The 26041-nt window shown below is 41.0% G+C and overlaps 1 protein-coding gene across 1 annotated transcript in view; it reads right to left on the bottom strand.

Annotated features, from left to right (window-relative positions):
• The window catches only part of LOC118080810 (contactin-4), a 532292-nt gene that overhangs the window by 115501 nt on the left and 390750 nt on the right, over positions 1-26041 (bottom strand). The window contains exon 8 of the mRNA XM_035106605.2: positions 8124-8327. Coding sequence (XP_034962496.2) covers positions 8124-8327 — 204 coding nt within the window. The remainder of the gene's footprint in view (positions 1-8123; positions 8328-26041) is intronic.

The following is a 26041-nucleotide window of genomic DNA, read 5'->3' as shown; positions in this document are numbered from 1 at the left end:
TTGCTTTTTCATTTTTCTACATTCTTCTTGTGAAAGGAAAGTGCTAATAAAGTACAATCAATGCCTTTTGGAGAAAGTAATGCAGAGCAAACAACTGTTGATAAAGCACTGCCAGCTAATCAAAGCTCCTATTAACTTTTAGGGTGCAATATCCTCTAAGGTGCTACAGCGGTTGTGCAGTTTGCTTAAATTTTACTATGCTAGTAATTTGACCATTACATCATAGCAGTTGTTTTATTTTTTAGAAAAAATCATATTAAATAATGCACATAAAAAGTAATTCTTTTTATACTAAATCAACACTTATCTTACAAACCGAGTAGCTTCCATAACCCTTTAAATACAGCCAGAAACATTTATACATTTTCCTTCTTTCTGAGCATTCATTCTTGCCCAGTTTCAATAAGACTAAATATTTATGCACAGTAAACGTTAGGGAAGCCTGTGGCTATAAGAAAGTAATAGCTGCATGTGAATTAGATTCAGAATGACCACCTTTGGGAATGTAGTTCAGTGGTCAGCTGGATAGCCTCTGGCTACCCTGTGCTTTGGGATATGGTCCGCTATTTAGACAATGTGCTGCTATGGGTTTTGCCTAATTGCCCTCTCTTTGCTGGATGACTGGCTCATAGTCCAGGTGGCAAGTTGATGTTTCATCAATGGAAGCTAATGACAGGAGTAAAGATAATATCTGCAGATTGCTCTCCTGCTGTTGAAATGAAATTCCAAGTCAAGTTTGCAGGAGGCAATAGTCCTGCAGCTGAAGAACGGGGAGAACTAAAAGAGGCAGAAATACACAGAGAGGGCTGACAGTTTCACAGATGGGACTTAGTAAGAAACTGGGCTACAGAAGTCGCAACTCTGATGCACTGTGCTTATTTGGGTATATCTGATTTCACAATGCTTTGCTTTGCTTTTATATGTGAAATCATGGTCCCACACTCAGGTACTTATAGCTGTTCTTACTGTCCCTTCCTTGTTGTGTGCATAGAAAAGAGAGCACTCCACATCAAATCCCAAAGGCGCTATTACGTGGCTTGTAGTTTTCTTCTTCTACTACTGCCAGTACTGCTCCAACAATGATGATGGTGATGGCGCCAACAAATTCCTACGGCTGCTACCACCACAATTGACTATTGATAACAATAGCAAGCTAGATGCTCAGCTGAACAGAGAATGGCATGATTCCCCAGGCAAGGAGGGGGACGGAAAAGAGAACAGAAGCATCCAGCTAGTAACAGATGAGAGTGCGACATGAAACCAGCAGGTTTAAGGATTTGAAGGTGAAAAGGCATGGGGCATAATGAATGGGGAAGAGAAGAATTTGCTGTACCTCGTAGCCTCCTCTCATAACCTCAAATGATACATTTTCCAAGTAAGCATTCAGAGATTCTCATTAACTCTTGTGCGTAGACTCCTGATCCGTAGGCTATATCTGTATCTATAGACTATATCTTCAGGCAATCTTTAGTTGGGTATGGAAAGGAAATAGGGCATCCCTGACCCCCTCCTAAAATAATACACAGAACATGAAGGGGGGGGGAGCACCAGCTTCTCCTGAGCTTCCTTCTTCCCAAACATGGTTGGGATTGTTTATGTATGCGATTTGCATGTGCATAACTACGAATGATTGCACAAAATCTGTGCAGCCATAGATTTCATACCACGGGGCAGCCAATGTATCTAGGCCTTCACTGGTTGAGGAAGGAAGATTTCACCTGCCTCAGGATCCCTTCTTTTCCTGGAACCTTGAGTAATTCGTATCACGTATCCTGTCCTTAGTGATGGACCTTGGGGTCTTAAATTTCAGTGGTGCCCTATGTGATGCCAAAATTCAGTGGCCCCCCCGCCTCTCGCCTTCCATTATGCATCATAGTTGTGATGCTCCTGAGGCTCTGTGCCCAGTGCAACCAAACCAGTTGTGCTCCTCTAAATTCGCCTCTGCTGTGTTGGCCTGGGGGAGACCACCCCAATAATAATAATAATAATAATAATAATAATAATAATAATAATAATTTATTATTTATACCCCGCCCATCTGGCCGGGTTCCCCCAGCCACTCTGGGCGGCTTCCAACAAAATATTAAAATACAGAAATCCATCAAACATTAAGTTTTAGTTTTAGAACCCTAAGTTTTAGAACTGTCATAATTGCCATAATTGTCATAATTAAGTTTTAGAACCCTAAGTTTTAGAACTGTCATAATTGCTAAATAGATTTCCTACAACTCTGATATATAAAGTGTAATATGGTGCAGGCTTAGAAATAAATATATAGAGAGACCCCTTTCCCCTCACACATCCAGATAAGGAAATGCTCTTATTATAACCACAGCTTTCTCAGAAGGAATGTGGGTTGATGTTGATATGCATGCTACTTTTACTGTCTATACTGCTTCAACACAATAACAGGTTGCCTTTCCCCCCATTCACTTTGCTTCAAAGACACTCCTTCTATACAATATAAAGTGCAGCTGCCACATAAAATCAGTCATCTAAACAAACTATGCTAAGGATACTTGTATGGATTGCATTCTAAACAGCCAGGGAACACCAGTCACTGTCAGTATCCTGTTTCTTTCAACATGCTTTCCAAAGGCAGCATATGTTTCTCCAAGCTTTTCAACAGTACCCCAAAAAAAGAAAAAGAAAAAAGCACCAAACCAATGCTGCAAGCAAAAACATGTGATAGCCCAACACAGACTCTAGGAGCCTGCAGAGAGTGTGCTAACAAACAGGCCACATGGTTGTGGAAATCTACAAAAATAAAAGAGAGATTGGATTGTACACTGCAGCCTGCCTACTTGCCTATTCTCTCCTCCTATCCACGCGGCAGAATTTATCATGTTATGAGAGTGCTGTAGGAATGTGAATGGTGAGACCTCAATTATCTCTACAAACTGGGCAAATGGACAGTAAATAGTGAAATGCAAATTCAGTGCAAGCAAGCCTGAAGTCATGCACACTGGGGCAAAATAATAATTGAAGAAGAGAAGAGTTTGGATTTGATATCCCGCTTTATCACTACCCGAAGGAGTCTCAAAGCGGCTAACATACTCCTTTCCCTTCCTCCCCCACAACAGACACCCTGTGAGGTGGGTGGGGCTGAGAGACTTCAGAGAAGTGTGACTAGCCCAAGGTCTCCCAGCAGCCGCATGTGGAGGAGCGGAGACGCAAACCCGGTTCCCCAGATTATGAGTCTACCGCTCTTAACCACTACACCACACTGGCTCTCGACATGACATCTACAAACAGTTGTGCACTCTAACTCTATATGTTCAGGGGTATGAAGAGTGTGACCAGGAATGAGACCTTGGAGTTGTGGTGAGTATCTCAATGAAGATGTTGACCTAGTAATCCTTGAAAAAGTTAAATTCCATGTTGGGATATCATTAGGAAAGAGGCTGAAAAGAAAACTGCCAATCTCCCTCAATTTTAGTGTAACAGAAAATCTCCTAATGGCCACCCCCAGCAGCTTCATCTAGATATGTATTGGCCTGTTTGCAAATCATTTTGTGGATAAAATTGCTTATAACCACTGTTACTGCAAATGACTTTCCAGAGGTCTCCAGAACACCATCTAGACCTGTTGTGTTGGATGAATTTGAATGAGTAAGGCTCTCAACTCTCATGGCTGATAAAAACAAGCAGGGAGGGGATGTGCCAGTGAGGTGTTTAATAATAATAATAATAATAATAATAATAATAATAATAATAATAATAATATGCCACCTGTTGTGTATTGAGTCAAAGGATTTTATATCTGTATTATTATTGTCTGTATTTGCATTAGGATAAAGTAACTGCCTTTTGGTTCCAGAGGGTACAGCTACTATTGGTTCATTTAAGCTGCTGTATTTGGATCCTATGTCTTATTGGTTTCCTCCAAAAGGCAGCACTGGGATTGCCTGATATTGTTCCCTCCAAAATGTATCCCTTTCTAGCTAGTCCCCTGTCCCTATAAATCAGGGGTCAGCAAACCTTTTCAGCAGGGGGCCGGTACACTGTCCCTCAGACCTTGTGGGGGGCCGGACTATATTTCGAAAAAAATATATGAACAAATTCCTATGCCCCACAAATAACCCAGAGATACATTTTAAATAAAAGGACACCTTCTACTCATGTAAAACATGTTGATTCCCGGACCGTCCGTGGGCCGGATTTAGAGGACGTTTGGGAACCCCTGCTATAAATGTAGCTTTGCTCTCCTCAGACCTCAGTCTTGTTTACTTTAATAAAGAAGTGTTACTAGAGAACTGTCTCCAGCATATTATGTCAAGAGAGCTGAAATCACAAACCCCACGTCACAACACTACCCATCTGATTGGGTTGCTGCAGCCACTCTGGGAGGCTTCCAACAAATTATAAAACCACAGCAAAGCATCAAACATTAAAACCTCCCTAAACAGGGCTGCCTTCAGATGTCTTTTGAAAGTCAGATAGTTGTTTATTTCCTTGACATCTGATGGGAGAGCGTTCCACAGGGTGGGAGTGACTACTGAAAAGGCCCTCTGCCTGGTTCCCTGTAACCTCACTTTTCATAATGAGAACTTTACCCACAACCTAACAAGAACCACAGAAGGCCCTCAGAACTGGATCTCATACGATGGGTATGGAGTCGCTCCTTCAGGTATACAGGGCCAAAGCCATTTAGGGCTTTAAAGGTCAGCAATAACACAGGTGCAGCAGTGGATGTGCTAGGCTGGTGTATGGCCTTCGTAATGAACAGGATGCAAGCCAGTAAACTGAAGTTTAAACCAGGTAAGAGTGAGGCACTATTTGCACAATCAGAAAGTGCTCCTTAACATCTATGCCCCCTGCTTTAAAAACAAACAAAAACCCACCTCTTTATTTGCACAATGTCTCTGTTGATTACTATAGGGAGGTGTTTATGGACTAATTGAGGAGTGTCTGAATGTATAAGGGGCAGATTGTAAAAATGAAGTCCAAACAAAGACAATTCTTGCTAGGAAAGACAAGTGCATAGAGTATTATTATTATTTTTAAAAAAGGTTTATACCGCACAGATTGCCTTTTTTATACTTCTCGTCACAATGAAATAAATACCATCTCTATAGAGGAGTCACAAACTGGCTTTATATTGATCCAGGGGACAAAGTCTACTTTTACCATTGCTTGGCTGCCCCCATTTATATTCCCTGCAGAGAAAATGCTACCTGACATTGGAAATGCTTGACCAATGGGTTAAGGGACATTTTCTGATTGTGTCATACAATAGAAAGAAACAGCCCAATTTAAGGAAACAAGAGAATGAACTATTGCTTTCAGGAAGCACTAAAGTAACATCTGAAGATTTATATTTTAGGAGCCTTGAGAGGCAACTTAGAGTGCACAACTGTTTGTAGATGTCATGTCTTGCACAAAGGCTCAGGTGGGAAGAGGGGGCACACATTTAACAGAGCTATTGGCATTTTACAAAGCTTTCCACTGCTGCTTCTAGATGCCAAGTACTGTAGCTACTTTTCCAATATCCTTGAGGAAAATAACTAGGGGTGGTATTCGACTAAGTTTTGTTCAGAGAACAGCTACTGAAATTAACATCGTAAGTTTTTTTTAAAAAAATATTATTATATAATAATCTTTAATGAAATATATCTCAAAACATACAAATAAAAACATACATAAACCAACCTACCAGTAACACAATACAGATTCAATCAATCAATACCTCAAACCTCTCATACATAATTCAAATAAATCAACAAATAAATCAAAACAAAACAAACAATTCAACATTCAACCAACATTCCATCCTCTCCAATTTTCGACTTCCACTTGCCGTCCTCTCAGGTTACTTAATTACTTTCTTTCATTACTACTTTCCTTACCACTTAACTTATATTTTACACATTTCATCAATATATTCCTACACTATGTACTTCAATACGGGGTATTAGAAATAGATCCAAGACTATAATGTGGGGCATTGCTTTTTCATATACTCGCCAAATTTTTCCCAACTTTTATAAAAATTCTGCTTGCTGTGCCCTTTAGTTAATTCAGTTAATTTACCTAGATCTAAATAACTAAATAACTTCTCCTGTTCCTTCCATAATTTTTCCCATTGTTTTAATTGTATGGTTATCCCTAGACCGATTGCCCATTTAATCATTGTCTCCTTCAGCATTTCGTCCTTGACTTCCCATACCGCAAGTTTGACTAGTCAGGGTTATTAATTTTAATAGGTGTAATCCAAGTAAAACTTAATTGACTACCAAAATACCACCCTATCTATCCCAAATCTCTACAAACTCTTATGCCAACATAGTATGGCTAAATTATAAGTACCAAGCTGTTATCTGACATGGGACAAAAGCTGTCATTGCCACCAATGGCAGCTTCCCTGCATTGCCACATCACAACTTTGTAGTGCAATTTTTTCATTAGGACCACGGTGTGGGAGAAAAAGGCTTAAAGAACCTACCATTGCACCATGCCTCTAATCATGATCACACACACATATAACGGCTATTTTTAAGTGGGGGGGGAAACAAACAGAAGGACAGATGGGCATTTAATGTAATATGCAGTCTAGTCCTTATTCTCTGGGTAATAAAGTGACACCTACCTACTTATGGACCAAAGCAAAAATAACTACATCTTTTGATACTTTAAAAGTTTACAAATACTTGTGTTGTCTGTGGATGACAGGGATGGGGAAAAATTTCTTCTGCCATAGAATGGTGTCTTTTCATCAATAAATACCTTATGTGCCTTTGTTCCTAGACCTATTATAACGGAAATAGTTCTAAACTGCCTGACTAGCACCAAAGTGATGAATTACACAGTTCAGTATATTTTACATTAAATGAGAGAGGAACATTATGAAATTTCTCTTTGTAACACTTATTCATGTAATTGGGACATTAAACGTTGATGAATTTGCCTCTTAGTGTGCTAATTTAATGATGAAATGCTCTAATGAAAATAATCCGTCATATATATTGAGATGTACTGGACATGTCAAACTCAATTTTTTTAAAAAGAGGATCCAGATGTTCCTGTCAGCCTGTTAGAACATGCATGCCTTGCAGTTTCATTGCAACAAATGCAAACTGCAATTCGCTACTGAAAGACCGGGGCCTTGTCAGTTGGCCTCTCAATACACTGGAGTGTATGAATAGTCAAGTGCAAATTGCATTTAAACATGTGATCTACCAGAAATGGCAGAGCTGGAATATGAAAATTATAAATTGAGGTCTCAGGCTGTTCTGTGACAAGCCTAATGCAAATTTAACCTGTCTTCAACGATACTAACACTTCAGCCTCAGGGAAACCTGATCATCTTGTGGTTAAATGAATGTTGCTGATCTTCCCTGTTGAACTCAACAGTGTTTCCTAGCACATCTATAATAAACACTAGAATGCACTTCAAGTACATTTCAAGTACATTTTACGTGAATGAATTCAGTAAGGTAATTGTAAACATGCCAGAGTAGGTGCAAAGCATGAATTCCTAAGAGAAGCGCTCAAGGGTAACTGACTTCAAAGTCACCACCGTAAGCAATCATTATATTAAAGCGTTATTTCCAGGGTTTAATCAGGTATGAGTCCGAGACTTGCTTCCTTTGAAATAAATGCTTTGCTTTACAGAAATGCAAGGGAAGGCCGTGATTCTCTGCCACTTCCTAGCGATGTCTTATCACGGCCGGAGGCCCTTATTTAATTAACAATAATGTATATATTATACTGTTATTCTAGTAAATTTTCCTTTGTCAATGCCAGAGGCAGTGCTAGAGCTGCTGCCGACACCCATTGTCCAAGGACACCACATGTGAGGTCATTTCCCTCCTCTCCCATTAGCTGGAGTGACTGATGGATTCGCCTTAAGTGATTATCCCTTTGCTTTTGAATATTACAAGTGGATTCCAATTCTTGGGTGTGATATAGAATAGCAAGTCGCTTTGGGTTGCGTTCGGCAAGATAGAACGACTAACAAATTTAATAATGAACAACAATAAGAATAACCCTTAGGTCAAAATTATCCCATTCTCCTTTCTTTCTAAGACTCCTTGGTACCTGTTCTTTGGTAGAAACGCACCCATTACATCTTTTCCCTACAAGGAAGCCAAACCTACTCAGCACTTAACAGGAAATCTTACCATCATTTCTCAAGATTAAAGGTGTAGGAGGTCCCAGCACTCTGTTGTTAGTTACAGTGTTTGTCACTACACAAGTGTAATTCCCCACATCAGATTTCTCCACTTTAGCTATGTACAAATTTCCAGTCTCCTGAGAAACAAAACGACGATTATCCTGATGCACAAAAGAAGGGTATTCATTGAAGATCCAGGCATAGATCAGTTCTGAAAGGGAAAGGGGGGAAAGACTATTAATATTTTTTTATGCAAATACTGCAAAACTATAATCTTGATGATACAATGGAATCATAGAAAAGCACAGCCATTTGAAGCAGTTACCATGAGGCCTATGGCCATGTGAATCAACTCTGAGCTTGTCAAAAAATGATCAAAACTTAGCTTAGGTGCTTGAAAAAAATTAAAGGTTTAAGACATTTAAGAACACAGGAGCCATAGATCAGACAAAGCCCAACATAGCCCAGAATCTCACAATGACCAACCAGAAGCCTGCCTATAGGAAGCCCACATGCAGGGCCCAAATCCAAGAGCTCTATCTGCATGCACTTCTCTCTTTTTTTTAATAATAATTTTTATTCAATTTTTCCAAATTAACAAATAAAACAAACAAAACAACATTTTTAACACAATTCATCTTAAATTCACCCATCTCAATTTGCTCTGCCGAGCTTTGACTTCCCTCCCTCCCTTCTCGCGGTTTTCTTATTTACTCCTGTCTCGCAGTTTACCATTGTCCTTACTTCAGTCAATTCGTAGGATTTATTTCAGTCCTGCGAGTGTTTTTAAACTTCTACAGTTTTTCTCCATATAGTCCACAAATTTACTCCAGTCTTTTCGGAACTTTGTCTCTCCCTGGTTTCGGATCCTGCATGTCAGTTTTGCTGATTCAGCATAGTCTATCAGTTTCATCTGCCACTCATCAATTGTTGGTATTTCCTGGTTTTTCCATTTTTGGGCCAACAAAGTCCTGGCCGCGGTTGTCGCATACATAAACAGTATTTGATCTTCTTTCGCAATCTCTCCTCCCATAATTCCTAACAAGAATGCCTCTGTTTTTTTGGGAAAGGTATATTTAAAAATCTTTTTCAGTTCATTATATATCATTTCCCAAAATCTTTTAACTCTATCGCATGTCCACCACATATGATAAAATTCACCATCTTTTTCTTTACATTTCCAGCAAATTTTACTACTCATTCTACTATCTGCATGCACTTCTCAGAGGTGTTGGCTGGGCAAGAAAATGTATCATATATAAAATAAGAATTTCCTGGATCCCAAGATCAAGGTTTGGTTCAAGTACTCTTTTGTGAAATCACAAAACATGCAGCAAAGTAAATCGTGGGAATACAGGCTGTTAGACCTTTAAAATATGCCCTTTTAAGTTCCCTCCAAAGTTTCCTACTTCCCCTAGTGTAGAAAAAAAAATTAAACATTTGGGAAGCTAAAAATGGATTACTCACAAACTCTTCAAAGGTCAGATTCATGTACTTTTCCATACAGCATTCAGAAAATACGGGCATCAAACATAGGTGAAAGTTCTTAAATCATTTGTATAGCGACAAAAGGAATGGCATGCTAGAGACTGTGATGATGCCTCTTATTGAATTAAAAGCTTGCAGCTCTTTGCTCCTCCCACCCCAACAGTCAGCCAGACCCACTATTTGTGATATAGCTAAGCTCCTGCCACACCTGCACCTTCTCCTGAAATGGATGGGGCACAGCTGCCCCTTTTCTCTCCCCACTCACAATGAGCATGGGAAATGGCTGCAGTTTGTTCAGGACTGGTTGAGTCTCTTTCTCCAGTTTGATCATCAGTCCTTTCAAGGCCGTCTTAAGCATATCTGGCGCCCTGGCGGCCCGGCACCCTGGCGCATTGTGACACCCAGCCTTGCTTTAGGGCCGGCCCTGAGTCCTTTGTCCACCTTCCTTGTTCCCTTGTGCTCCAGAGTCTTGCTACAAGAATTCTCAGAGAAATGTGAGCCTAACAGGCAGTGAAGGGATGTTCTAATGTATCTTTCCCCCTATTTAAGCACTGTTAATGGAGCAAGCAGGATCTCTGCATTGCAACCTGCAAAGTGTGCTGTTCCAGAATACAGAACAGGTGCAGGATTAATTACAGAGACCAACCCAACAGACCACACCCACTTTTGAAAGCCAACATCTAAAACAGGCACCCCCAAACTTCAGCCCTCCAGATGTTTTGGACTACAATTCCCATCTTCCCCGACCACTGGTCCTGTTAGCTAGGGATCATGGGAGTTGTAGGCTAAAACATCTGGAGGGCCACAGTTTGGGGGTGCCTGATCTAAAACATCCACCATTTCCCTAAATACACAATTGGAAACTGTTTGCATATATACAGACATCTGTTTAGACAGCATCTATTGACTACTTGAAAATTTGCATGATTTGGAGATAATGTGCCTGGTTCCCTGTGGTTAAAAATCTCCATCTGATTCTTCCAGCGAGCTCATCTTCTTGGATTAACAAAATAAACATTATTCAAGGCCTCTCTCTCTCTCTCTCTCTCTCTCTCTTTCCCCCAAATAGGCTTCATATACAGATTTGGTTTAATATACCCTTGAGGGCAAGAGAAAAACAAGCCTGTATAGTAAATGAAGTTGTAATCAACTGCATTATGACTAATTATACAATACTCCCAAATTTATAGAATATATTTGGAAAATATCCAAGAAGGAACACAAGAATAGTGTTCAGGTTAATTTGCTACAATCTCATGAATATAAAGCGAATACCCCGAACACCCTGGATAGACTCAGGAAATTAGAGAACAAGAAGATGTTGCCTCTTTAAGGGAGGAACACAAATTATAGTGAAAAAGTGTGCTCTTATTTTAATACTCTCTAATGAGTCATCATTGTAATTGACCTCAACTGTTGTGATGCAATTTGTGACTATACTGGGCTCAATCCAACACAATAATTTCCTGCAGGATTGACCACCATCCATCTCTCTGTGACTTGTGTGAGCCTATTATGTCCTAATGTTCCATTGTTTGCCGACATAAGATAAAGGCATGTAGATTGTTGGGCTTTTATAGTAACAAAAACCCCACAGGGCTAGAGACCCTCTTCATAGACTTGAGAAAAAAAAGATATGATAATTATGTTTATGTGGGCCTATCTAATCATTGTATTTACACATGTGCATCTAATTATGAGTAACCCCACACTGATGTCAAGAGGATACTCAGAGTAAACAAGGTAACACTTCTCAGCAGGCTCAATTTTTCCAGAAAGTAATTAGCATTTATTTTTTGTTTTAATTTACACTTGCCAAACAATTAACTAGTTTCTCTGTAATGCAGGCAGCAGTATGCAGCCATTCCTACTTTACTATGCACAGGGAGGTTTTGGGGTTGTTTATTTTAAGCCTTCATTTATTCTCCACAGACCCTACGCTTCTCATCAGAAAACAAGGGAGCACAAACAATCTGGGAGCACAAACCTTTTCAGCAGTGCTAAAACAAGATAATTCACAAGCACCCTTCGCATGCTTCCCCTGCCATAAAGGGGAGCTATTCCACGATGGCACAATGCCATGCGGCAGAGGAGCTCCTTAATCTATGACCACATCAGTTGGGTCAAACACATGCCTCTCACCAATTAAACTGACCTGCTACTGGGATGGAGAGTGATTGCTATGTAGGGCCCATGCACCTGGTTCTACATAGGCATTTTTTATTCTTCACACATGTACTCCTTAAGTGTTGGGACACACTGCACTGAAATACAACCGATACGAGGCAGGGCATTTGGAGGTCGTCACATCCTGCTTCTGAAATGCAAAGCTGAGGTATGGCGTTGGCACCACAGTAAATAGAGTGCAAGATACTTGAGGGAGTGGGTTTACATGTTCACATTGAGAGCATCTCCCATGTGCAGCATAGTGAGTCACTGCCGATCACTGTGCTTTATCACCTCTCATCTACATTTCCATTTTAGAGTTTTTATCAAGATGATAAAACAAGATCTGCTGTAATGGTGACTCAGCACACGGTGACAGATGCAGGAGGTGATAAGTGCACACACCATGTGGATTAACTTTGCAAGAACTTCCTCATGGAAACGCTTAGTTTAAGGGTGTTATTCTAAAAAGAACTGGGGTGGCCATCAATGCTGTCAATTAGAGCAAATCATTCTAAATCTGATGTGACAATCTGGAATTATTAAAAGAATGTGACTCAAAGTTAACATGCTCACTTTGTGAATAGTGTTGGCCTAACTGAAATTTTATAAATGGTTTTCTTTTGCCTCTGCTACCACAACGCTGCACTATTTTTTAAAAAAAAACAATAAACCGAACCAACCAAGTACCCCGTCCTATTCATTTCTAAATCATTATTTTTTAAAAAATCTAGTATTAAAAAAAACATTAGCCCATAATATTTTCCTCAGTGCTGTATAATCTGTATGGAACAAGGGTACCAAAATGATGGCTATTTATATTATTCTATCCATCTACAGGAATACAGAAGCATATAAGTTATGACTGAATGCTGTAAGAGCCGCATGCAAATATATGCTGCAAAATACTCATTTTGATTTCCTTAGAGATTCCCATGTGCTATTTGTGTCTGTTCAAACTTGACGGATTTCTTCTGATAAGGCTTCACATGCTAATTGCTCTGGAAGTGACAGGCAGTTCCTGTCCCATAGGCAATTTGTAACAACTGAGTAAACAGACACTTAAAATACAGCATGAAATGGCTTTTGGCTAGTCTGGCCAGCAACTGAAATACTATTAGAACTTATAACAACAAGGTGTCTGCCAGCGCTGAGGATGCAAGCACAGCAGCAAAGCCATTTATGGCTTTTCAGATAGACAGTGCCAGATGTGCAGTAAAATTTCATGGAACAATCTGGGAATTTTAACCTAATCGTGTGTGTGTGTGTGTGTGTGTGTGTAGCAGAAAGGATGATTGTTGGAAGTAGGTGTCTCATTCCTGAAAGAGCATTTGTGTATCTTCACAAGTGTGCCACTTGATTAGCTATTCACCCACACAATGTAGCATTCTTGTCATCTATCTGTGAATTTCCTCCACTCACTGCCAGTGTACCCTTCCATTTACAATGTCCCTGGTTCAATCCCTGTAGCCTATAGTTCAATCCCTAACAGGGAAACATCTGGTCTATGGGTCTAATTAGGGCTCCCCGTTTTTTCTGTGATATGCTTTGACCCAAACCACACCTATCTGCCAATTAACTAACCATAAATGATATCGTGATCGTGAAGCTGAGGCTCCAATACTTTGGCCACCTCATGAGAAGAGAAGAATCCTTGGAAAAGACCTTGATGTTGGGAAACTTGGAGGGCACTAGGAGAAGGGGATGACAGAGGACGAGATGGTTGGAAAGTGTTCTCGAAGCTACGAACATGAGTTTGACCAAACTGCGGGAGGCAGTGGAAGACAGGAGTGCCTGGCGTGCTATGGTCCATGGGGTCACGAAGAGTCGGACACGACTAAATGACTAAACAACAACAACAACAACAACAACAACAAATGATATCAGTCACAGGGCAGGTAAACTTATGGGGACAAACAGAAAAGGAAGAATCAGGAGCACACTTTGCATTCACTCCATATTCTTTCTTTCAAACTGCTGGTACAAAACCAGCATTTTTTTTTAAAAAAAATGGTGCAATATTCAAAATGTATCAAATTACAGCTTGGTTCAAGAAATGTGTGCAAAAGAAGAAGGGAAGAATCAGAAGCATACTTAGAGTGAGCTCATGAGTCTTCCTTTGAAGTTGAATGGCCTGATGTCATGTGATTAACAGGTGGGCAGCATTGTTTGGATTTGCCCACCAACTCCTGAGCTTAAGGAATGCAACAAGGTGTGGTATTCAACAAGGATAATGAAACCTGCTTAGCCACAAGATCACTAGGTGACCTTGGACTGATCATCATTTGCCAAACTGGTTTGATATTATAGGGCATTTGTCTGTTCTTGGCAGGGTTGCACTCTCTCTGAAAGAACAGGCTCATAGATTGGAGGTGCTCCTGGATCCATCTCTTGTCACTTCAGGCTCAGGTAGCCTCTGTGACTAGGAATGACTGTGGTAGCCCCACCACTATGGCTATTCTTGAATGGGGATAGCCTGGTCACAGTGTTTCAAGGACTGGTAACCTCAAGACCTGATTACTGTAATGTGCTTTATGTGGAGTTATTCTGGGTCCAGATGGTGCAAAAGGCTGCAGTTAGGCTGGCGGTGGGGTCAGATTACTGTCAGCACATAACACCAGAGGTTAAAAGCTTGCACAGGTTGTCCATACATTACTGGGCCAAGTTGAAGGTTCTTGTATTAACTGAAGTCTTGGACCCAGGATACATTAAAAACAGCCTGATCACTTATATCTCTGCTCAATCAATCATTATTCAAGGGAGTCATCGTTGGTGGCACTTCCTTGGCTTGCATCCTCCCCAAATCTGCTCTGGAGGTTGTGGTGAACTCCGAGAACAGAATTAAGGGGGAATGGGAGGAAGGAAAGGGGGCAAAAGTCCCATTGTGCTAGTGGTAATCCTTGCACAGGCAAGAACCTGACATAAAAACCCAAATAACTTCCTTTTTCAGCTGTTCACTATCATAGACTTTGTCTAGTGGCGCTGTGGGTTAAACCACAGAGCCTAAGGTTTGCTGATCAGAAGGTCGGCGGTTCGAATCTCTGCGACGGGGTGAGCTCCCGTTGCTCAGTCCCAGCTCCTGCTAACCTAGCAGTTCGAAAGCATCTCAAAGTGCAAGTAGATAAATAGGTACCGCTACAGCGGGAAGGTAAACAGCATTTCCGTGCGCTGCTCTGGTTCACCAGAAGCGGCTTTGTCATGTTGTCCACATGACCTGGAAGCTGTATGCCGTCTCCCTCGGCCAATAACACGAGATGAGCGCTACAACCCCAGAGTCGGTCACGACTGGACCTAATGGTCAGGGGTCCCTTTACCTTTACCTGCTTAACACCTGAATTTTAATCTGATTACTATTCTAGTTAGTTCTCTACTATCCCATTAATATTTAAACTATCACTTCAACAGTTAAGGGGCTGTTTCACCCTGAATATTGTTGCTGCATGAGCACAACTTCTTCTGTTCACAAGATCTCCTTCCATTCACAGAACAATGTTGGATCCCACCTGATAAAATCATATGGGCAGACTAGAATTTTTCACACATGTGCTGAATGCAGCATGTATTCTTGTGTATGGACATTTCACTGACCAAAGGGAATCTGTTTGCCCTAGATACCTCATTGTGAGTCTTTCTTTACATGCCCTGGGTACTCCTCTAAGCTTCCTGTAACATGAAAAAAGGAAAGCAGATTTTGTCAAAGAGTTAAACTCTTTCACAAGGTCACAAGTTATTAAAACCTGCTCTAAAGCTCTGGGGCAACAAAGCAGAGATGACACGGATATGAAACATGTTAAATTCCCTAATGACCCTCGGGCTCTCTGAGGGAAACCTGAACTATCCAAGCATTTGAAATCTGGTGACAATGCTATGGATGAAAGGAAATACAACTCTACAGATTCCTTTGGTGAAGGGCTGTAGCTCAATAACAGAGCATCTACTTTGCAAGGAGAGTTCTCCAGGTTCAAAAGCTGCCATCTCCAGGTAGGGCTGGTAAATTCTTCCAGTCTGAAACCCTGGAGAGCCAGTGCAGACAATACTGAATTAGACAGACCATTGATCTGACTCAGGCATCATGCAATAGCACAGTGGCAGTCAGACCAGCTTGGGATCCAGCAGATCCTGAGCTGGTTCAGTCCCACCCCTCCTTGCCCTTGGAATACCTCCTTTTGGATCTTTTCTACTTGCTCCTACTGGTAAAGATCCCAACAGCAGGGCTCCTACCACCCCACTCATTCAGCCACTGGTGGTAGGCTGGCTGAGCTGGGAGAGCTGGACAGAGGGACACCTCAACCTAATATCACCGGCCCCACCCCACAACCTGGAATAAGAGGCGCTTGGATTGCTCTGTAAAACAGGCCACTAAGTAAAATCACATTCTCAGTTAAAAACAAAATGAAAGAAATATGTTTACAATGACTGCCTAAACCACAACAAGGAGGGGCGCAGTTGTATTTGCCAACGGAGGAAGTTTCACAATTGCGGGGTCATCACTGAAAAGGCCTCACTTGTCTATTGCATCTCCCAAACTAAATTCCCTTCCAGGCAAGTCCATGAGAAGCCCCTCTGCAGCTAATTATACTTATCTGGCAAGTTCATAGGCACAGGCTATAAGTAATTTGGTCCCACACCATTTAGGACACAGCTCGGGAAACTTTTTCAGTCTAAGAATCAGATTACATCTGAGCTTCTTTGCAATCAGGAGGCATGATGCTCAAGGGAGATGAGAATCATATAGATTTAATATACACATGTGTGTGTGCGTGTGTGTGTGCGCGCACACACAATGATATTCTGATATCTATTAAATAAATTAAAGATTTCTCTCTTATCTTTGCTTCTTCCCTTTGAGTCTATAGCCTTATAACTTTCACACCGGGCATCCGCTCCTTTTAATCTTATACCCAAGCATGGTACAAAGAAAGGTATAGATTTGGTTGGCTGTAGCAACTTAGATTTCATCATTTTTAAAATTAAAAGATGAAAATCTGCATTCAGTTTAATGTAGGGCCTCTGAATAGTACTGCAGCATATTTCTGCATAAATTGAAGTTTCTATTTTAAAGAACGTAAATCTGAATTCTGAAACAATAGGTTTCACTTGTGACGTGCAATGAATGGAGAAGGGAATATCTAACCTAAGGTACAATTTTAAATAGATGGCTTGTCAAAGTAATGTTCTTGGATACTAGTGAGTCTCTTATATTCATTTACTATTCTTTCTTAACAAAACTAGTTCACACATGGGATGGTACAACTATATTTTCCTCAGAATAGATCGGCTGAAATTAATGAACATTACTAAGCTACATTTACTCTGAGTAAAACTTAGTTGAATACCACCTGTGTACTCTTTCCCCACCATTTTATAACATGTAGTAAAATAACACATTTTCCATAAAACTAAGCAAATTTAAAAGGACTGTGATGATATGAAAAGCTATTAAAACACCATGATTAAATTCACTATAAAGCTAAATGGAAGACTCAAAATGTAAAAATTAATACCACCAACAAAAATGGGACATTCATAACTTTTATTAAAAATGGAATATTGCAATATGCAATTTTGGGTTTTACAAGGTCTCTTGAAGCAAAAAAGATAAATCAGCTCATTAATAACACCTTCAATCTGTAGTTTATCATCCCGCAATATTTTACCCCCAGTGAGTGCAGGGAAAATGATACCCTATTAAACTGAGAAAGTTTTATAAAATATGAAATGTTATGATGAAGCATAGAAAAACCATAGATGTAAATCAGTCAACCCTATTCTGTACCTGACAATCATAGGTCTTGAATAATGCCTGATTGCCTTAAGTGTGCAGAGGCTACTTTTTCTCCCTTCTCCCTTTGTCTATAATACAAAAGGAATTTGTTCTGCAACGCCAGGTCCTAGAGGGCCCAGTACTGTTGAAATATTTTATTAATTTATGATATGAATAACCATGTACTGAAAAAAGATAAATACCCTCTCACAGATTTGTTCTAAGAACCAGGTTGGGAGGTTTGTTCCATATCACCCAAGCATATATGGGCTTCCCCAAGGAGTACAGATGGTTGCAGCTTCAAAACTGTACTGACAACACAGCAACTTTTGTTTATGTAATACATAAAAAGCCAGCCTGCTTCTTATACACACACCTATTGTAGCACTGCTGCAGAAAAAATAGTTTCAAGGCTTGCCACGTCAAAATCTCTGAAGATTCTAAATAGGCATACAGTCAAACCTCGGTTTACACCTACCTCTGTTTGCAACCACTTCGGCGAGCAACCGCCACGGACCCGGAAGTGTTTACATCCGGGTTCTGCGGCGTCGGATGCGCAGACACAATCTGCACAACTTGTGCATGCGCAGAAGCGATTGCAGTGCGTGCGTGCGCAGAAGCACTCTATTGGTGCTTCGTGCACGCGCAGAAGCGTGCCTTCGGGGAGCGACCGCTTCCGCGGAACGGATTGCAGTTGCAAACCGAGGCACCACTGTACAATACTTTGAGTATACGGCTTCAGCATTCAGGGACTTTACTTTAGGATTTCTTCCTCCAGGACTGTCAGTATTTCATTCTCTCATTGATGGATCATGTGATTCTTATTTACATTCTATACTGCTATAAGTGTGGGAACGGAAACTCAGACAAGAGAACTTCCATTCTGTGTGCTTTTGTTTTCCTGCTCTTTGTTCTCTGCTTTCGGACAGAGAAGACGTGTGTGAGAGACACTGCTCACACCAGCCATGTTTTGTTGTTTTGATTTGCTGTAAATTAATAAATTTCATGATGCCACATGCCTACACACCCTCGCTTCTTGCGTAACTCTGCTCAGCGTGCATACAGCTCCAGTGGATGTATGTCATAGTTCTCCTGCGTACAGGGAATTGTACGCACAAGGACTAGATATCAACTTGCATTGAGGGTTTGAGGCCCAACAGCTACCCTCACCTAGTTTAGCTGGCAAGTCGAAACCATTCCCAGTGTGTGGCTTCTGTCACATGCTGACATCTTCTAGGAGCCACAGGTGAGGGCAAGGTGACAAACTATCCCAGAAGGAGCAGAACGTGTCCCCCACCAGTAGTACTACCCCTCCTCTTAACTCCCACAATAGGAGAGAAAATATTTAAGCTCCAGCGATGGTGCAGATAATGAATGGTGGGAGGATCCTACCCAATCCACCACAACTTGCCTCTTTTCACACCCTGCCACTGCCAGAGCTTTCAGCCACTGTAACAAGGATGCCATTCGTATCACAACTGATAGGAGACCCCACTAAAGTAGACAAGTCAATTATTTGGGCGTCTGGCAACAGAGGGACTCCATGTCACTAAGCTGCCACTCATGGAGTCCTCTCTTATACTTCATAGCCATTGTGATAGCAAAACTGAGTCTCAGCACACATCTTTCTTTTGGAGATCAACTGAAATGTTTGATTTAAAGGATCAACTTCCCCTTCACTAGCTCTGTTAAATTCTGCTTCTTCGGACCTCTAAACCTCCCCAGCTTCACAGTACTTGGAGAGCAGATGGAATTTTGACAGGTATATAAAGCTATACACTCTAACAGTTTCTTGGGAGGTGTGCTTCACTTAAATCAGCGTAGACGGGAAAACAAGGTTTATATAAAGGATTCATTGTAGACACTCCAGATGGAAGCATGGGAAAGGAGACTGAAGTTATAAGGTATTCATTTTCTTCTCTCATATTATCTATTATTAATGGAATGGAAGCAGATTTTGCAAGTTTCCTTTGATCACTATGGATGATGGAGCAAGTAAATTTATGGAGTTGCTGGTTATCTTTACCTTCCAACGATTTTCCTGAAATGGAAGGGGAAGAATTCACAGCTAAAACGTCAGTGTTTTGTTACAACATTTCCTTGCAGTGTTTAGTGTCCTAGATTAATAGTCCTTGGGGTGGGGGTGGGGCGGCCTGTCCCACCTCCCCAGGTTAACACTGTTGTCGCTCTTATTTGCTTTAAGCAACATACTGTATTTGTTTTGATTACAGTTGATAAGAGTGTAACTCTATTTGTGTAGACAGATATGCGCAGCACCTCTCTTGCCTTGCACCATAGGCAGTGGACATATAACAGCGTTTGCCCTGATTAAGTGATGATTTCTACACTGTAGGAACCACATAAAAATGCATTACTGCTATCCACAATAAAAAAACAACACATGGCAGGTTGTGATAGAGCACCATGCACTATCACAAGCTGTCAGGACAATGCCTCAAGGAGGCCAAATCAAACAGACCAGTGCTAGATTTATATTAAAATCTCACAGCCACGGAGAATGGAAGACAGTCTCTTAGCACTGTACTTAACGCATCTACTTGTAAATTTCCATAGTAATTTCCATGGAGACTTGCCTAACAAACTAAAAGGAGCTGGTATTTTGCCTGCATTCCCTAGCAGCAACGGGACATATTGTATACATTTTATACACCTTTCATAGCCTTCTCTCTCTCTCCCCCCCCCCCCCGTCAAGTGCTGCTATTCTTCACTTTTATATCCTTACACCACAATCCATTTTGTTAGAGTATTAAAAAAGAAAAGAAAAAGGAGTGACAAGGGGCCCAAAGCACAATGAAATAACTATCTGTCAACATTCAGGCATTTGCTAAAAGAAAAAAGAAAAAGAAAAGTCTAAGAAACTAAATCCTCCCAAATAGTCCCACTAAAGTCCTAGATTGCATCAAGTTACAACATCAAAATCATCACAACAGCATATAAAACAAGGGTAGGCATAGATCTCTGGGTGATTTGCAGTAGAATAGCAATGGCTTCTGACTATCAGGTTTTTATAGCGACCACAACAACAAAATGACTCACCACACAAATTATACTTGGGGAATAACTGAGCTGGGATATAAGGGTTCAGGAAAACCCCAAGGTAGCTTGGATCTAAGTCGGGCCTTTGTATATGAATACAAGGATCCTGAACCTGGCTAAAACCTAGGTTCTTGGGAGATATTTATGGGAGAAGACGATCCTCCAGGTAACCTGGCCCCAAGCTGTTTCAGAAGTGGCCATGTATCTGTTCAGAATTTCAAGCAGCATGATCATGTCTAAAGATGCAATTCTGAAAATAATTACTTGGGAGTAAGTCACATTGGGCACTTCTGAGCAATACTGTGTGCATAAGTCCAACTGAACACAATACGATGTATTTCCAAGTAAGCATGTAAAGGGTTGGACTGCGATTCATGAGCAGACACAAACAAAATAATTATGTTGTTGTTGTTTGGAAACAAAGTGACTTACAGGTGATCTGTGTCTGCATGTATCCTGACAAATGTAAGTCCAGGCCAATGGAAAGAAACAAGGGAGGACTGGCCTTCCAACATCTCAAGCTCTGAATGTGAAAGGGCAGACCACAAATTAAATTGAATATTGGCAGTCTTGTCCGCATATTGCACTGCAAACCCATCAAATAGGGCATTAGATGTCTCCGGGTGAAGACATTCTAAAGTGTGGTGGAAGTGGTTTGAAGAAGACAAGGTGGCAGCATTCCAAAGCTCATGTGTGTTCAAATCACTTCCACAGAACTTTAGAATGCCTGTCTGCCTTCATCTCTAGGTAGAGACTGGCAGGATCCACTAGGATATTCATCAGCCAGAAGAAGCTTCACTAGATGACAGATGAGGCGGCAGCAAAAATTGAGGATTTCATTAGCACAACTGTTGCCAGGGCAAAATATTTTAGGAACGCTTTATGCGGTGATTGGTCAGCTTTGATGGAAATGCCTTGGTTAGTGTTTCTGCCCTGTAAACTGAAGCATTTTAGCTGTGATCAATGTGGTTCAGAAAGCATCTTTTCTGTTTATCTGCAGTCTGGATAGCTACTTTTCAGCTGAGGAATGCATTTCTCTAGACTCCTGAGAGCCCCACACTTTCCTCATCATCTCTCTTGTGAATATTATGGTGGGAGTGCATAATAACTTAAATTATTCATTATGTATAATATTTGCTGTGATCTTGCTTAGCTCATTTCTTTCTTCACAAATCACACAAGAGCTGTTCCCGGCGTCTAAAAACTTTTCTTTTAAAGAATTTTTTTAAATGCTCTTAAATATACAATAAATAATTTAGCAGAAGAAACTGAATTCACCAAACTACTCGCATTGCCTTTCTCCTTCATGGAATATGACATGGGACACGAGAAGCCCATGGAAGTTGCTTCTCATTTTTTTTCTTTCTTAGGGAGGATATTGAAAGTGAAGTGCAAATCATCATCATCAAAATCACATTCACAGAAGAATAGCTTCATGTGCTAAAAATAATTGTTGTTGTTACTGCTGTTTAGTCGTTTAGTCGTGTCCGACTCTTCGTGACCCCATGGACCATAGCACGCCAGGCACTCCTGTCTTGCACTGCCTCCCTACAATATTCCACTGCCTCACTACAATATTTGTAGAAATACTTTTCTCCCTGTTTCTAAATATCTGGAAACAATGCTCAATTAGATAGACCTTAAGATATTCAGCTATGCGGGGACTTCCTATGCATGAGCCTGTGTGGTTGGGATAAACCAGCTACATGGGTGGGTTCTGATAGCATGCCACTTCCCATCATCCCCAACTGTAGAATGGGAAGGGATCCTGAGGGTCATCTAATCCAACCCCTTGCAATGCAGGAATCTAATCCTACCCCTTGCAATGCAGGAATCTCAACTAAAGCATCTATGACAGGTGGTCATCCCACTTCTGCTTAAAAACCACCAATGAGGGAGAGTCGACCACTCCACAGCATAATGATCGGAACTGCAGTACAATAATTTCCGAAGCGCCACAGTCTCCCCATCCCTGCTAGCAGGAATTTGGCTTGCATTAAAAACAAGCCCCAAACCTGACTACTCACATGTTTTTAAGGTCCTTCAAGCTCCCATCCACCCCATTTGTCCATTTATTTTTTTAAAAAATAAACTTCTACTAGTATACTTCGTCCACACTTACTCTGAGATGCTTACCCCAGAGCACTGGCCATAGGACAATCAGGCCCATAGCCTCGCCCATAAAAGGTCAGCTGACTTTGGCCTCCCCAAAGCTGATGCCGTCTATCCCATGAATTGCAACCTGCAACAGCTTATGACACAACAGTGCTTAACCTATAAATTAAACCTAACAAATGTTGCTAAAGATTATGATGACCTATAATATTAATCACATTACCCAGTCCTCATGCCAGACATTTATAGGCTTGCATCAATGAATGCGAGAGAAGTGCACTCTCTACTAATTAATTCTTTTTTAAAATAAAGGCACCGCCATTGTATTTTGGACCATTGTAGGGTAGGCACATTGAAATCAGCTGTCTCTCCACTCTCTCCAAGCCTCCTCTATCTTTAAAACTGTTAAAGATTTGACAGCTGTTCAATAATTGCCCCGGCTTATCTCCTACAAACAGGTTCCCTTCCCAGTCAATTGCTAGCTATCATAGTTGCTATAGCAACTGTAAACATTAATGATTACCCCAACATGCTATTGGGAATTTCAGAACATTTTTAACTTAAATTGCCTTAGGGGAGAAAAATCAGCCTCAGCTCCTATCTATGACAGGAGGAGATACTGCAAGACTGAAACCCCACTGTTTCTATATTTATGGCAGCTAAACCCAAACCTGTCTCAGCAGTGTCAGAAGGAAGCAGCCAGATGAGTTTGGTTTGAATCAAGTACATATGAATTCTAGTTTACAGGTAGGTAGCCGTGTTGGTCTGCCATAGTCCAAACAAAATAAAAATAAATAAATTCCTTCCAGTATCTCCTTAAAGACCAACTAAGTTTGTTATGCATGCACACGAAGGCTCATACCAATAACAAACTTAGTTGGTCTCTAAGGCAGGGGTTCTCAACAAAATTTTCTCGAGGACCCCTCATCGAGCCGCTATTGTGACAAGGACCCCCATTAATTCCTAATCCTAAAATTAAAAAGTGAGAGCCAAATTAAGAGTCTTTTATTATTAAAGTATTATTGCTGATGGCAGTATAAGTTCCTCAGCAATTGTGTGGTTTTCCCCACATTTAGCAACAAGCTGAGCCACCTCGGAAGACACAAGGGTTGCATTTTCATTTACATTTGCACCACAGTGTTTGGCAATTGTTTTACGAGATGTTTTCAACTCTCCTAATTTATTTTTGAAAAAATCTAATGACTTACTTTTGTACTCTGGGTGCTTTGTTTCAAGATGGCGCCGGAGTTTTGCTGGTTTCATACATTCATTCGAAAGGCTTTCATAGCAAATTACACATTGAGGTTTAGGCTGTTCCTCAGGTCCAGTGACCGTAAAACCGATTTCCAAGTAATCAGAGTTATATTTTCTAATTTTTCCAGTAAGCTTAACACTGATCTTGGAAGGGTTAGGTTCAAGGGACGCCGATGATTTAGGTTCAATGGACACTGACAAGATCAGTTCGAGAGTCACTGACTTACTTGCTTGAACATCAAATGCATTATCTTCCTCTTCATCTGTAGGCCTTTGTCGTTTTAACGAACCACTTTTTAACCAACGGTCCATTTTTAACTACGCGAACTGTAGCTTCCACGAAAAACAACGCTTTGTTTACAAACACTACTGTTTTGCAAAGAGGCAGTGCGCGCCAGGGAGGAGGGAGGGGAATGGAGAAGACAGGGTACCTGCGCAGTAGCGCACAAATGAAGCCGATGCGCGCAAAGCATCTTGGGGAGGTGAGCGTTAGTAGAATGTGCGCGCTGCCTCTTTGCAAAACAGTAGTGTTTGTAAAGCGCCACCTAACGGCATACAGCAGAACTACTGCCTCTAATTCTAGTTTTGCGCTAGACTCTGCTCATGCAGGAAGCGGCCAAAACAAAAAATCTGTTATCATACGAAATATATTTAATATTTTTTTTATTCTAATAGCATCTTGCGGACCCCTCTGGCATCGCTCGCGGACCCCTGGGGGTCCCCGGACCACCTGTTGGGAACCACTGCTCTAAGGGGCTACTTAGAGAATCGTAGGAGAATCGTAGGACAGATTATGTGAAGAAGAAAAGAGAGGAAGGGAGTGGTGTTTCTGAGCTGCCATTAAAAGGAAAAGACTGCTGTCATGCTTAAGGACTTTATTTCCAACTATATCCCCTCCACCTCTGTGCATGCACATGAAAGCTTATACCCAGAACAAACTTAGTTGGTCTCCAAGGTGCTACTGGACAATTTTTTAATTTATTTTTATTTATTTCGACTGCATCAGACCAACACAGCTACCTACCTGAACCCTCCACCTCTGTTGGGGTTGCGGCATTAATTCCTTCCCAATTCCCATGAGCACCCATACGTATCACACTTAGTATACACAAATCAGGTGAGGCTGCAAGCCTAAACACACTGACGTGGAAATAAATGCCATTGAACCCAGTGGGGCTTGCTTCCAATGCCTATGGATTGTAATGTCAGCCACTGGCTTCCTATGAATGAGTCATATTCTATTCTCACATTTGATAGTAATAATGCTCAAACCATGCAAACTGGTTGGAACAAAAAATAATAATCTCAGGAGCTGCAAAGGACATTTGAAACTGATTGGCCATTCTTGGACCACACTTGCTAATAGCATGCTATCAGATCTGGGCAAGTGGGCAGAGGAAGAATCAGCCAATGGCCAAGACTAAAACAGGCCACATCTTTACTGGAGCAATGCTGCATCAACTAAGAACAGTGTGGAGGAAATGGTTTTAATCCAGGGGTTCCCAAATTGTGGCCCATGAACCACCAGTGATCCGGGGGATTCATTCAGTTGGTCTGCTGCCAGGCTGTGGATTTGTGGTTGAAGACGGGAGATGGCACATCCATCCCATTAAATATTCATATTAATTTTTAATTGTATTTTTATTGCTTCTGTTACTTCTTACATTGCATTTTATTGTGTTACTATCTGGATTTTATAGAGTTACAATTGCTTACAACAGGCAGAAAAAAAAACCCAATAAGTGGACTGCTAAGACCCTCAGCAATTTTCAAGTGGGCAGCCCTTGGGGAACAAAGTTCTAATCCTTTCCAAAGAGCTGCTCAGGGAAACGAGCATGGCGAGCCAGCCACAAGGTCTGTGCGGGGTTCCTAAAGTTTGATCCTGAGCTATAGTTCAATTGGTAGCAAGCCGTCCATTTTGTGAGACAAGGTTTGCCCAGAAGCTGCCTAAAACATTGCTTCTTGGACCCTAGTTTCACAGAACCACTTTTGAGACAGGCGCTGACTTTGGTATTTCAAATTTCAGAGACACTCTGTGTGAGGTCAAAATTTGGTGCCCTCTTGCCTTTTGCTTTCAATTT

This window comes from Zootoca vivipara, chromosome 2 (genome assembly GCF_963506605.1).
Source record: "Zootoca vivipara chromosome 2, rZooViv1.1, whole genome shotgun sequence".
Taxonomy (NCBI): domain Eukaryota; kingdom Metazoa; phylum Chordata; class Lepidosauria; order Squamata; family Lacertidae; genus Zootoca; species Zootoca vivipara.
This window is presented reverse-complemented; position numbering and strand designations above follow the sequence as displayed.